This window comes from Odontomachus brunneus, unplaced genomic scaffold (genome assembly GCF_010583005.1).
Source record: "Odontomachus brunneus isolate Ranch 3 - 2012 unplaced genomic scaffold, Obru_v1 Obru_scaffold_017, whole genome shotgun sequence".
NCBI lineage: Eukaryota > Metazoa > Arthropoda > Insecta > Hymenoptera > Formicidae > Odontomachus > Odontomachus brunneus.
The window spans coordinates 2,509,247-2,523,571 of NW_022639467.1; the positions used below are offsets into that span (position 1 = coordinate 2,509,247).

A 14,325-nucleotide genomic window follows, 5' to 3' on the forward strand; every position below is an offset into this window, starting at 1 on the left:
TGTTTTGTGTTTATTAATCAATACAGATAACAGACAAAATTTCTATCTGAATTATTTGTGAAGCTTAGCAGGGAATAATTATAATAAGGCAAATGAGAATATATTGTTTAGCACAAAATATTATATATTCAATATATTATTGTAAATATTTCGACCTCTCTTTATCGCTCTTCATTGAAGAAGGTCTAAACTGAGATTGATATCTTGTGCTAAACCAATAGCATATATTCTCATGTGCCTTGTTATAATTACTTATTGACTGAATATTGAGAATTTTTTTCATATTGTTTAACAAGAAAGTCTCCTTCTGTGGCGTCAATCCAGATTAAAGTCAGTTGTACTTCTTATTAAGATTAATTATAAAAAGACTAACGACGAGAGACAAACGAATATATAATCCTCACGTCTACTTAAATTTGCTTACAGATTCCTAGAATGCTGCTGCTGTAACTTCTACACATCAGTTTTCAATTTTCCACAATTTTCTAGCAGATACAAAAGAAAACACGATAAATTTGAACTGTAATATTTAAAATTCTATTTGAAGCAGCAAAACATACTTTTGAGCGTACCAACTATCAGTAACATAACATTAATAATGTTACAATTTCCAACAATATAAATGCAATATAACGCGAGTGTTGTATAACAGTTACACTGTTAATTGAGAAATTGTAACATTGATGTAACGTCAGTTGGTGTTTATTAGCTTGCGACATACGATTAGATTCATCGCTTTTTTCGCACTTAGGCAAAAAATAGAACAATTGAATTGTGCTACTTACTGCGTGAGCAATAAGTTACGTTTCTCAACACTGAAACGTTCGGTTATAGTCCACATCTTCGAACGGCCATTAGCACAGAAATGTTTTATTGCATTCGTAATTGAAAGAACACATGATCTTGGGTCGATTCGTGTCGTAAGTAGAGGTAAATTCTGTATTTTACTTTTTATTCTAAACCGGTCATAATTAACTTTAACGAGTCTTAATTAACTTTAACTTTTATTCACATATCGGCACTAAAATGTGTCATCGATCGTTCTTATGTCGCAGGAAAGCATAAACTAAATGTAAGCGCACCGGACAGCATAATATGCTGTATTTTGTTACTTACAACAATTAAACGTTACTTACTCGACCGCCTCGAGTGCGTTGATTAAGTAAACGTCGTCGCGAGTGACCTTGCACGCGAGAGTTTCTAGGAAAAAGATCGACGGAGAAGTCGAAAGCATATCTATCGCTCCATCGCGCCATTAGATGGCGCATGCGCGCTCTCGCCGACGTTCAGACGATTCGAGAATTGTATCAAAGGCGCGCGACGTGTGGCGACTCGTCAGCGTTTATTTGTAAAGGTAAACTTATAATTTTCTCGAATTGTGCCGAATTACAAGAGCCGACTCCACTTGTGCTCCGAGAAATTCGCGCAAACATGATTCCATAGTAATCCAACAAGCAGTGATCTCTCTCAGTCCTTTTCTTTTGCGAGCGCCTTGAGCTGATCTTTGAAAAAGGACCCAAAACGATAAATCGTTTGCAAACAGTTCGAGGTAACTCGACTTGTATCAATCTCTTGATTCTTCCTTATTCACAAGCATGAAGGTTAAAAGGCTTTCGTCGATAACAAAGAAAATTTTCAGAGAGAACAAAGAAGAACGGGAGAAGAGTAATCTAAAATTAAATCTAAGAAAACATGACACGGCACACATTCTCTAACGCAAATAAAGCGATGCTGCGATACTATGTCCAGAAGGGGAGATATTACTTATTGAGGAGTAAACACAAAAAAAACGAAAAAGATAACAGCGTTCGTACGATAGCGACCGAAGCGGCGCGAACTGCGCACGCTCGCTCTCAGTCCGACGCCTTCGGTCGGTCAGTCAGTCAGTCAGCCAGCCAGCCAGCCAGCTTGAGTCAGTCTCGATAGGATAGCCTGTTCGGTGGTACGCGCTCGTGACACGCTCCTGGCCGAGCGCACAGCGCAGTAGCACGCGCGGGCATAACGACGGACGCGTGCGCGCGCGACCTCGATCGCGCGAATTCCGCGTAGTGGTGTGCCTCTGGCTATTTTTTCCTACTTGCCTGGCCGACCGCTTGCTCTCCCGCGTCCCACGTCGCTAGGGAAAACTCCAGCTTTTCCTCGTTCGTCTGTCGCGGAAGGAAAAGATCTCGCAGAAGAAGAAACTGGTTGCGTGCATCTAGTTTGTGGCGAATCATCTATTATGAACGCAGCGCGCACCGCGTGAGAGCGCGCAGTGCTGAATCCGAGAGCACTTTACCATGTCGATTCGTGCAGCAGGCAAGTGTATCTATCACTGTCTCTTTCTCTCTGCGTCTCTCTCTCTCTCTCTCTCTCTGTTCTCTTTCTCTCTCTCCATCTCTATCTCTGCTTCCATCTCGCTTCTCCTGTCTCTCTTTCTCTCTCCCGTTACATTGTCCTACGATAGTTTAATTATAGCCACGCGGCCTGTACGAGCCTAGGCTCTCCCAAAATAATGATTGGATCAGCGTTGCATCCCTCCTCGCGCTTCTCTTCTCCCCCGGGACACTTGCCTGCAGTGTTTCTGGACGTGCCCTCACGTACGAACAGCTGTCGTTCCGGGACTTGCAGGCTGTGTCCGCAGAAACTGTTTTCCAACGCAGATGTTGACTCGGTACACTGCTCTCCCAGTTGTCGCTGGAGCACAGCAATGTATATTGCTGCCGTGTGCGTTGATGTACAAACTCAACTGTCCGTTGAGATGCACGTTAGGACTATTTAGGGAATGTCTTTAACTCTCGAAAAAGATCCTCTAAAGATATATGAAAGACACGATTGATCTTTTTGTATATTAACACTATAGATTAAATTGCTACCGTGCTCCTTAACAGCATGTTTATCTCATAAACTCTAGATACCTGAGTTGTTTGTATCACTCTATATATGTATCACTGATGAATAATTGTATTTTAGATGGCTGAAGCTTGTCATACTGAACATTGACAGTCATGGAGCAATATAATAACATGACTAGTGAAAATATTAACATAAGTGATATTCGTAAGTATAAAAAAAAAATATATATATATTGTTTTTTATTGGCAAGAATACAATATAGCACATCTAATCAATATATTTATTAGTTGAGGTCATCCAAACCACTGATCCTGGTTCCATGGCCACTATAACCATGGACAATGAACAACCATATGTAAAAATAATAGAACAGCCAGCCAGTAAAGCACTTCGATTTCGCTATGAGTGCGAAGGCAGATCTGCTGGCAGCATACCTGGTGCCAACAGTACACCAGAAAACAAAACTTTCCCCAGTATACGAGTAAGTGACAATAATTTGGACAATTATTTAATTATTATTTGATATAATTTAATATAATTATAATTTGGACAATTAATTAATTATTTTTACTTGCAGTCATTCTTCTGTGTACTTACAATACTTCTATAGATTATAGGTTACAAAGGTCGTGCAATGGTGGTTGTGTCCTGTGTGACAAAAGATGCACCATACAGACCTCACCCTCACAACCTTGTCGGCAAGGAAGTATGCAAACAGGGTGTTTGTACAGTGGAAGTCCCAGCAGGAAATATGATTGTCACCTTTTCAAATCTAGGCATTCAGTGTGTAAAGAAGAAGGATATTGAAGAAGCACTTAAAGTACGTGAGGAGCTACGTGTGGATCCATTTCGAAGTATGTAGCTGTTCCTTTATTCTCTGCTGATTTGTATAAGCCAATCACTAAAATTTCTATTACCACAGCTGGCTTCGAACATAAGAAACAGCCAACCAACATAGATCTCAACGCAGTAAGATTGTGTTTTCAAGTCTTCTTGGAAGGTTCGCGAAAAGGAAAGTTTACCAGGCCATTGGCACCTATTGTTTCTGACCCTATTTACGACAAAAGTATGTAACCTTACTTATTTCATCGCGCATGTCAATTTACGATCGAACTTCCACTCACAGTATACATACGCGCTTTTCAGAAGCGATGTCGGATCTTGTGATTTGTAAATTAAGTCACTGTAGTGCGTCAGTAGCTGGCGGTATGGAAATGATTTTATTGTGCGAGAAAGTCGCGAAAGAGGATATACAAGTAAGATTTTTCGAGGAAGATGACGGGCAACTAACCTGGGAGGGATTCGGTGATTTCCAACCGACGCATGTACATAAACAAGTATGTTAATCTCTTGATCATGTTGTTTCTTGTGAGCATATAAGATTTCTTCGCCATCTTGACTGATGGTATCAGAAGCAAAAAAATACATGCCCAAAGTTTCTGCTAAGAACGTTGAAATAAAAACACATATTCCAAAAACGACAATTGCAATTGATTAAGCACATCTCTAAAATACTTCAAACACTTTCTCTAACAATCTCTTGCCTTAATAATCAGTAAATAATCAATAAATAAAATTAAAGTGACAAAATCAGAAATAAATTAAAAGGAGAAGTTGCATGTCACTTTTAATTTTACGGTTATTTGTTGATTGTTAAGACAAAAGGAAAGTAGTTGAAGTATTTTAAAGGTGCATGCCTGATTGATTGTACTAGTGTCATTTTTTGGATATATTTATTTTTATTTCAACGTGCTCTGTGTGTGTGTGTGTGTGTGTGTGTGTGTGTGTATGTGTGTGTGCAGGAACTTTGGGCATGCATTTCCTCGCTTCTACCGTCATCTATCTATTCTAACGTCATCAATCAAGATAGCCGTCGCGACGAGGAAGAATCTTAATTACAACTGAGTTTGCAGTATTTGGAGAACAAAACATCAATATTATAACGATTATAATCGTTGGATTTCTTTGCAGACGGCGATCGCGTTCAGGACACCTACCTATCGCATGCAGCAAGTGGAGCAGCCGGTGCAAGTGCATATTCAGCTTAAGAGGCCATCGGACGGTGCCACGAGCGAGCCGCTGCCTTTCCAGATGCTACCGCTAGGTACAGGTAGGCCCGCTTTCTGGTCTTTGCGGAAAGCATTCGCCAGGAAGAAGGCGGATTACAGCACCTTCAGTAAAATCCTGGCTACAGAGACCGCTCTGCTTTCCAATGTTTCCGCGCCCAAGTATCCTCGTAACATCGACGAATTCAATAACAACGATCTCGACGCGAAAAAATCGAATGGTAAAATCTCTGCTCTGCGCGCCTTGAACGATCTTTACAACGTGAGGAATCACTTAGACGCTTGTAACGGCGACTTAAAGGCGATTATTAATTCCGCGCAAAACGTCGATCAGCTCGCGAAGGGTACCGTGTTAGATTTCGAGAACAACGAAGTAACAGTAATTCCCGAGAACTCTCGTAGCGCGGGAAACGACAAAGAAATTAACAGATTGTATACGCTTGGCAATAATAATCTGGAGAACGACGTGTTTACCAGCGATTATAACAAAGCAGGAGCTATCGAAATGGTTTCTCATGTGAAATCTGACGCGCAGAACGACAGCGCATTTGTGCCGAAAGACCAGATCAAGATCGGCAACTCGAGGGAGAGGTCCGATTGGTTCGACTACTCGGAAATCGGCAAATGGGTGCAGAAGGGACAAGCGTGTCTGAAGGAGAAGAGCAACGAGACGGAGCTGAGGGATGAAACGGACAGCGGCAACAAATCCTTTAACGAATTCTTGTCGCAGGTGGCCGAACTCGATCAGATCTACGCCGACACGCACACTAAGCTGGTGCAAGCAGCTTTGGATCCGAACGCTCATCCGCAATCGATGGACGTGGACGTCTGCGACAATCAGACCTACACCAGTCTACAGATGGCCATGAAAAATCCAATAGAGCTCTTCGATATCGCCGATGACAGAAAGTACGAGGATATAGCCGCGCCAAAGCAAGACGCGGAGATACCCGTCTCGCCGCCGACGCTGGCGGCCAAGAGAGACGTAACGCGCGAAGCCGAGGAACGATTGCCGCCTTTGCCTCCGAAAAGAATACGCAAAATGCCGTCGATGCCGCTTCTACCGCGTCCCATATCCGCTCAAACACTCACCGATTCTTCCTCCCCCGAGGCGCCGAACAAGAACTTGCCGTCCTTACCTGATACTTTGTCCAAGCACTCGAAGCAAGGGCTCTTCTCGAAGCTGTTCGCTAAAAAGACCAAAAAGGACAAGTGCTCGGTACCGAGTCTAAATATGGACAGCGACTCTTCTCTGAATACCTCGTACTCGTTGAAGAGCTCTGTACAAGACGCTTCGCAGTCACAGCTACCGCGTCCCAGTATGACGAGCGTCACGAGTGTCAAGTCTCTCCGACTGGATGACGACGACAACGACGACGACGAGACGCCACCTTATGATGCTGACTTAACCGAGGCCGAGCATTACGCCCTGTATACCACTATGGCACCTCACGCAACCGTTTCCGAATTTGACGAGATGTCATTTTATTACAGTCTGGTTGAAGGCGGGAAAATATTGACGGAAGGAAAAGAGACTCAAACTCAAACTTAAACCGTCTGCTCATTGAAATCGTTTTGTTTGCATACTGCCAAGTTGAATGTAACGTAACGCTCGTATGCGAAAGAACATTTTCTCCGTGCCCTCCAATTTTGAAACGCGAGAGGCGTTGTGTTGTATTGCAGTTAACCCCTGATTGATTACTGTTACTTCTTGTTGTAACGAATTTCTATATAGGCTCTTGACGCGACTCATGTTTTAACGTTTGTATACTGGAGGTTTCTCCAAGGGAAATGACAAAATCAAGAACTGTATGCCGCTCGAGAGACACGCGCGCGACATGCGCGCGCGTTCCCACTTAGGATATATATTGAATATTAATATATTAATTTTTGTTACGGAGGAGAATCATATCTCGACGCATTTACTTGAGTGTGCAGAATCTTAATCTAGTCAAATTTGCCAGTACCTTTTGTTTAGTATGTTTTTTCTATGGTTTTTACAAGTGAGATATTAACTCAGAAAGATCGCGTTATATTTATTATCAAACTATCGATTTGTTCTCTCTTCTATTCTCCTTTCCTAGTCAAGCTCTCGATGCTGTTACATTTTCGTATATTTTTCATACGCGTTGCTTTATTACTTGTTAAGTTTTGTACGGTACTACGAGTTTACGCAATTGTCTCGCTCCACTCGCGTTTGTTACGGACCGCTGGTTTGAAAACGTCCCAATGACACTTGACTGTACGCAGGCTCAAATTGTCTAGAATTATATTCTCTCTTTGTAGCGTAACTTTATATGTGTTACAGGCAAAGCCCGAAATTTCGCGAATCGGCTCCGTACATTTTGGCAATTTTGTATTCCTTGCCAGCACACTAAATGACGGCGGATCTTTATATTTGTCGGATATTGGCCAATTTAGTCAGCCAAATCTAGAATTGGCCGGATATTTCGCGGATTGGCTGCACTTCGGGCTTTGGCCATAACATGTACATTAAGGAGAGATATCTGTAAGGTTCAAATATACGAGGCCTTCTTCTATTTAGGGCGATTATAACACGATGTTACACGCGTCGTGATGTATCCTTGTTAATGTACAATCATTTGTAGATGATATGGATTCGTTAAGACGAAAGAGACAAAAGTTTAGTAACAACCCAAGCGCGCTAGTTTTCAAGCATGTAGCAGAAACCGAGAAGCGTGAGTATATATATATATATATATATATACACACACATACATATATATATATTTGCAAAATTGTTTATGGTCCTACAATCTCTCTCCGGGGTTGGGTGGTGGAATTTTAACAGATGACATCACCGACATCACATTGCATTGTTGTGTCGGGGTGCGTCCAAACTTGTAAAAAAGCCCGTTTATTCGAGCGCTATCTATTTCTCAGCTATCTCTATCCATTTACATCACGTTTCTCATTGAGGGAATCAGTGCCAAGCTAATTTCCCACTTTGACGACTCTTCTATGCTGTAATCAATTTTACCACTGGTATCTCCTGTGTACTCCTCGCAGAAAGGAATTGTATACGCTTTTATACGCATACGCGAACCAGAGGCCTTTTACAGTGAATTTTGGCGGAGTCTTTTGTACACTTTAACACTTTACTGGTGGCCTATTTGGTACATTTGTTAATTGTTACGATGGATGTAGCAAATTTGTTGAGAATGTTTTTCATGTTGGTGTAACAGGCCAAGTTTGAAAGTAATCGCAGTATTTGTACGAACGATGTACAATTTTTTAAAGGGTTAATGTTTAATCGTTCTCAAATCTCATCATGATACTAACCGCCCGATTATGCCGATTTGTCTCTTTGCACTGTGAAAAATGTGCTCTATAATACGATAGAGATTCTACAAATAGAATGTGTCTTTGCTCGGCCGACATTTTCAGTCGGTTTCGAAAAACTGTTAACGAGCAATTTTCACAGTACGAGGGGAAATGTATGCTCATCCAATATGAAGCTTTATATTACATCTAAAAACACTACACGTATATTTTCACATGTCGACGAAGGATCTTGTTTTGTACTTTTTTAAAGATGTATTTTATATAGGGATTTGAAGTTTGTATTTGAAGAATTTCAGGGAGCAGTATGAGCTTGTACATTTTTCGAAATACGATAATACTGTATTTTTCTATTTATATGATATACATACACACACACACACACACACACACGATAATGACTGTGAGGAGTGAGCACGCGATATGCTCCACGCTCTTACAAAACGGCAGCTTGCTTTACTCGTAATCCCGAGTCATTACTCGTGACAATAAATACTTCTAAGCATACGTTTCTCGTAGCTCAAACTTCTAATTGCGTGCAGTACGCTGTTCCTTGCGCAATAGCATTATACTCTGAAAAACCGCAAAACACATTTATAGCAATTGTAACATAGTACAATCAAACGATGTGCAATATTTGTATCTTAATATAATTTTTATAAACCGCTTCTTTTTCGGAGACAGATATATGTATATTTACATATTATTGTATTGAATTACATATGACATAATATATCTGTATATACATATTATGTGTGTATAGTCACTTGGCATTGTAAAAGAAGTCCGGTGTCCGTTTATTCTCTGCTCCCACAAACGATCAATTTCAGATAAATATGTTCACTTCAGATAGCAGAATCAGGTACGACATTGATGATGTAGAGTGTAGTTTGCAAATAATTTCACTAAAAATTTGGATTTGACTCGTGTATACATGATGTGAAGAATTTGTGTACAGCTTAGTGTGAAATTTGTAGTAAAAATATGTAAGTTTGCATACGCGATTTATGTATGTAAGGAAATCACTCTTGCGCTCACCAAGAAGTTTTCAACGCTTTTTCAATGCTGTAACGTGTTACCAGTGGTACTGAAAGTGAAAGCTTTTCGATATTTTATTTCCTACTAACAACTTTTCTTTTGCTATATTATATTGTCTCCTAACTAATTGCTATGCATGTATGCATGTTGTGCATTGCATGGTATTATCTTGCTGTTTGATATAAGTTTTTGCAAGTAATATAATGAGTTTAGTATTGTCGGTATTAAAAACTGTTTTTCTCTAAAGATGATACAAGCTAATTATATATATTGAATATATACGCATATAGCATACATGCTATTGTATTACTTTATAGGTGCTAAAAATCAGACTTTTAATTTTAACATCGTCAAAGCTGAACCAACCGACCAGATGCCGCCATTCGGAGCACCAAGTACAAGCACAGCGTGCGGTTTCACTCTGCAATCTGTAACGAAGAAAGAGTCTAATACTTTGCAGGCTCCAAGGTAAAGCGTGCTCAAAATTAGTGTGAAAAAATCTTTGAGAACTTGAGAAGCCAAATATTTCAGATTCATAAAGATTTGTACTTTTCATACCGTTCCAGGATCAAAGTATCTCCAGGCCGAACACCGTCCCCGATGGAGTATAATAATACCCCTTATAGTCCGCAGCAACATTCGCCGCAATATCAATCAAATATACCACCAATAGTACAAAATGAATTAGCAGACCGGATATCACCATTTGGAAGTGCGGCTGCAATAGGATCTTACACTCTACCTTTATCTGTAATAAATCACCAGCAAAAAATTATGCCAAGCCACCTAAGGTAAAGTGACAGTTCAGTCAGGGCTAAGGAATTAATCTGAATAAGATTAAGGATTCATGAAACATAAGAACCCGTATTTAAATATCTATATTTGTCTATACCGTTCCAGAACTCAAGTGTCTCCAGGACGAACACCGTCTCCTATGGAATATAATACTGCATACAGCCCGCCTAGCGTGCAACAACAACAGCAGCAGCAGTCGCCGCAGCAGTATCAACCGAGTATCTCACCAATAATGCAAATGCCATCGTCATCAATAAACGCTAATCTATACTCGTATACACCAGAACAAGCTCGATTGCAGCAAGTGGAACCAAACCTATATACTTTAGGGAAAGTTCAGGACAGCATGAGTCATGCAAAAGAAAATCAGGGACCAGAATTGCAACTAGTAGAATTAGACAATGCCAGTAAATATTAATTAATATTGCAAAACTCTTCATGTAATATATTTTAAAAGTTTCAGTCGATCGTTTATTATTATTGTATATATTTGTAATGCCATGTGAATCTTTCAGGTATCGCGGCAACTCCGGATGTAACTAAACTGTTGGATATGGACACTCAACAACTAAATTTCGATTATTCGCTAATGGATTCTAATGACTTTACGGATTTTGGATCATTGTCCGCTAATCTGTCGAGTGGATTATCTCTCACCGATGGTATGCAGGTACTAACAGATGGTACTAACACTTCATATATGTCAAGTATATGCATATTATATATTCTCCATGTATATAATTCGAGAAGTATAATAATGATTATTTACTGACGACTCTGTAGCCCTCAACGAGTAACGCTGAGGAAACCAATCAAACAAATAGTATGACAGAGGAAACCAACCGTATCATCTGGATAAAACAAGAACTTTCCACTTTGAATAATATATTCAAACCTAATCGCCGAAATGACGACGAAGGGCTTGCTTAAAATTACTTATTAATTCACAATAAGTGATGCCTAATTAAGTCAATGCTGCAGCAAAGAGTTTTGTGTCTTTACTGCCATCAATCAAACAAAACGCAATGAAATTAATATCCTTATAAAAAGTAGATAAATTTCTAAATTAAGGTCATCAACGCTTGCGGTTTGGTCAAAAAATTTGCGAGAAACTTCAAAGTTGAGAGTAATAAAAGTTACGCAAACTACATGTCACCTTAATAAGAGTAAGTAAATATTCAAAGTTTTTTACGAGAAAAATTATTTTTTAATCCACTTATTTGTTATTTGATAAAGTCAGTATAAATATAAATTTCATAGCAAAATATTAAAATTCTATCTTGTGATTATATGATATTAAAAAGTATATATCAAATTATAAATAATCTTATTTAATAAAATTATATTATTATTTTTAAAAGTACAAATATTAATATCAAAAAATGTTTAATACTATTTTAATAATATTACTATTAGAATTATTAATACAAATATAGGGTATGTGTTCGCAGTATTAAAAGCTATTGTTACTTTTAATTATGAACCAAAACAAAACTCAAATTGCAAGTTATGACCGTAATATAGAAATTTACCAAAAAGTGAACTAATAGAACGTTGTGCGTATAAATAACGGAAAGTACATGAAAATGTAAATTTGCCTCGAAACTCAATGTACGTTTTATTTTTTATTTTTTATTATCTATTTATACAAAAGCGTGTGTATATGTATATTTTAATGAGGACGAACAAAATAGGACACGCGTGTGTGTGTGTGTGTGTGTGTGTGTGTGTGTGTGTGTGTGCGTGTTTTACTTTTATATGGAAGTAACTTTTTTAAAGAAACAGAACTGATTGTTCTGATTGAACAAATTCTCCGTATAAGTGTTAATATTTTTTTAAGCACCCTGTATATATAGTCTAGGTAAATATTGTTAATATGCAATATTGCATACTCAACAACAAACATTTTGCTAAAGCAATAATGATAAAAATTTTGATATTTAGCTGATTGTGATACAGTTTCGTCTGACAATTATTGTAATATTACAAAACTTATCTACTCAGGAGAAATTGTCTTGTCGATCATTGTAAACGTCAGTGCGCGGCGTAGAACTTGAGCCCAATGCCTACGAAGCGATTTGAATTTGTTTTTCTTGCGAGGAGCCAATATAGTGTGATTATATGACTAACGTTAACTGATATTCTGTTTATTTGATTGAACGAAACTACTAGAATTGGTAATTGGTAATTCTAGTAGTGCGCTTTGAAAATAACACCAGATCTGTCTGGTAAAACTAACCGTCAAGCTCACAATAGAGCACGCCGAGAGTCAAATTTCTCGCTACTGGACGAACTTAACGGCATACATAGCTCCTCGCAAAGAAAAACAACTTCAAATCACGCTCCGTGAGCATTGGGCTTTACTCGTTATCACAGATTAAAGAGTTACTAAGATAATTTGTAATGCTCTGACTGTGATCGAATTTTTTTAGTTTCTATTTCTTATGCGCGTGTAGATTGGCCGAAGTATAATATTAAATCTTACTGATTTTCATCTATATATCAAACAGGAGCACGTAGCAAAGATAACTTTTAGATTTCTCTATTTTTTTTTCTCTTTTTTGTACATAATACGGAAATGTTGAGAAATGTGTCAATCGTATCTATTTACTTAGTAACCTTACTGCGTAAGTATAATAAACAATTCTGTCTGATAGCCTCGGGCTCCTGTGAAAACACGGCAATTACTATTTCTAAATAAATCACTCAGCCATTGAATTATAAATATAAATTTGATTTTAATATGTGCAAAAAATTATAAATCTTAATTTTATGCCATTCACATATAGTAGTTTTTTAATTCTTAAATAAGTTTTAAATTATGAAATGGTCTCGCGAAGAAAACCGAATGACAGCAAATACCACAGATTATGAAATTGCTAAAGTAATTTGAAATGCCTCGACCGAATTTTTCTAGCTTACATTTTTCACTCTTATATCGTTCGAACAAAATATAGTCAGAAAAATCTATAACTAAATGAGAATACTACGAGCCAATCTGTATATTTTTTGTAAACGTATGTTAAGCGAACATCACACTGTGCAGTATCTCATACTTCTTACGCTTATATTGTTACGTTTATCTTTCTTGCACAGATATATTTCTACAACGTTATATTTGTATATATACGAGATCATTATGAAATCAATTTTTGAATAAGAAATAAATTTTTAAAATATCCCACACAAAATAAAAAATCATCGAGTTATTGTAAAAAAACATTAACGTTACCTAAAAATTCCAACGTTCCGTCCATATATGTATCTTCTTTATTTAAAAATAATATAGAAGGGATTGCGCATTCCTTTTTAACCTAACAATTTTATTGGGTTAAATAATATAATAAATATATATATATATATATGTTTAGTTCTGTAGTGTAAAATATATATTATATTATAATAGAGAGATTATATATATAGTTATGTGTAAAAAATAGTATATATAAGTGTAGTATATTTTGTATGGTGTAAATATAAATATATACATAAATATATATTTTGTATGTATATATATTTACAATTTCTTCTTTTGGTTCATTTATTTACCATAATATGTAAAATATATTACAAACAGTCAGTACTTTATATCCCTAAGAGAATATACCTTATAATATACCGTAAACCTATGTGTAAATAAATTATTGTTGTAAACGATATCTGTAATCTTGACGACTTCGTATACTATATAAATGTTGCAAGTTTATTAGTCATTTATACAGTATACCATGCATATAAAAACGTCTTTTGTTGTAAGGAAGTATCGTCATAGATTATCAAATCAAACGGGAACACAATACGCACTATAAAGGATGAAAAACAGTAGAGTGATACACGTCGGTTCTTACTTTATTGCGTAGTATCACTCCGCAAATACCTAATAACCTGTTTAAAGATACAACAAAAGGTCATATTTACAGTTACAACTGTATATTTACATAACATCGATCGATAAATGGCGATCTCCTATATCTAGCACAAGAAAAAGTCGGCAGTGTGTTGTGTGTGAACGCTTGGATTACCTAACGTAAAAATGTAGCTTACATGTACATATATATATGTGTATATATATACGACGTATAATTCTCACATAACACTACTTTACAAATCTCTCTCTCTCATTCACTCCCTCTCTCTCAGACGGCATCCGTATTGCACAAATGTATTCGCATGGATGGCGGGAAATACATTATGCAAGTACAGCAATATAACAGCAGTAGTATATGTCTATATATGTATATATATATATATATATATATATATATATATATATATATATATATATATA

General features: G+C 37.4%; 1 protein-coding gene across 7 annotated transcripts; it reads left to right on the forward strand.

Moving 5' to 3' along the window:
* The first annotated feature begins 1,853 nt into the window (after positions 1-1,853).
* Positions 1,854-11,338, forward strand: LOC116841701 (embryonic polarity protein dorsal-like). 7 transcript variants are annotated; one of them, XM_032809983.1, is made up of 13 exons: positions 1,858-2,298; positions 2,953-3,039; positions 3,123-3,316; positions 3,446-3,689; positions 3,758-3,901; positions 3,982-4,172; positions 4,807-4,945; positions 7,511-7,600; positions 9,560-9,710; positions 9,809-10,033; positions 10,143-10,444; positions 10,553-10,720; positions 10,821-11,338. In XM_032809983.1, the coding sequence occupies exons 2-13, from the start codon at positions 2,988-2,990 to the stop codon at positions 10,832-10,834; spliced, it is 1,914 nt and encodes a 637-aa protein (XP_032665874.1). In that variant the 5' UTR covers positions 1,858-2,298; positions 2,953-2,987; the 3' UTR covers positions 10,835-11,338. The 7 variants fall into 7 exon arrangements, with proteins under 7 accessions (XP_032665869.1, XP_032665874.1, XP_032665875.1 ...); XM_032809984.1 differs by having other exon boundaries at positions 10,553-10,699; XM_032809982.1 differs by having other exon boundaries at positions 4,807-4,939; positions 10,553-10,707; positions 10,821-11,336.
* Positions 11,339-14,325: the final 2,987 nt, after the last annotated feature.

Bases quoted from the DNA above. Each gene is read 5' to 3' on its own strand.
- LOC116841701 (XM_032809978.1), top strand. From the start codon at position 2,988: ATGGAGCAATATAATAACATGACTAGTGAAAATATTAACATAAGTGAT. The intron at 3,040-3,122 runs GTAAGTATAAAA...TATATTTATTAG, and splicing joins TATTAACATAAGTGATATTC to TTGAGGTCATCCAAACCACT. The intron at 4,173-4,806 runs GTATGTTAATCT...ATTTCTTTGCAG, and splicing joins CGACGCATGTACATAAACAA to ACGGCGATCGCGTTCAGGAC.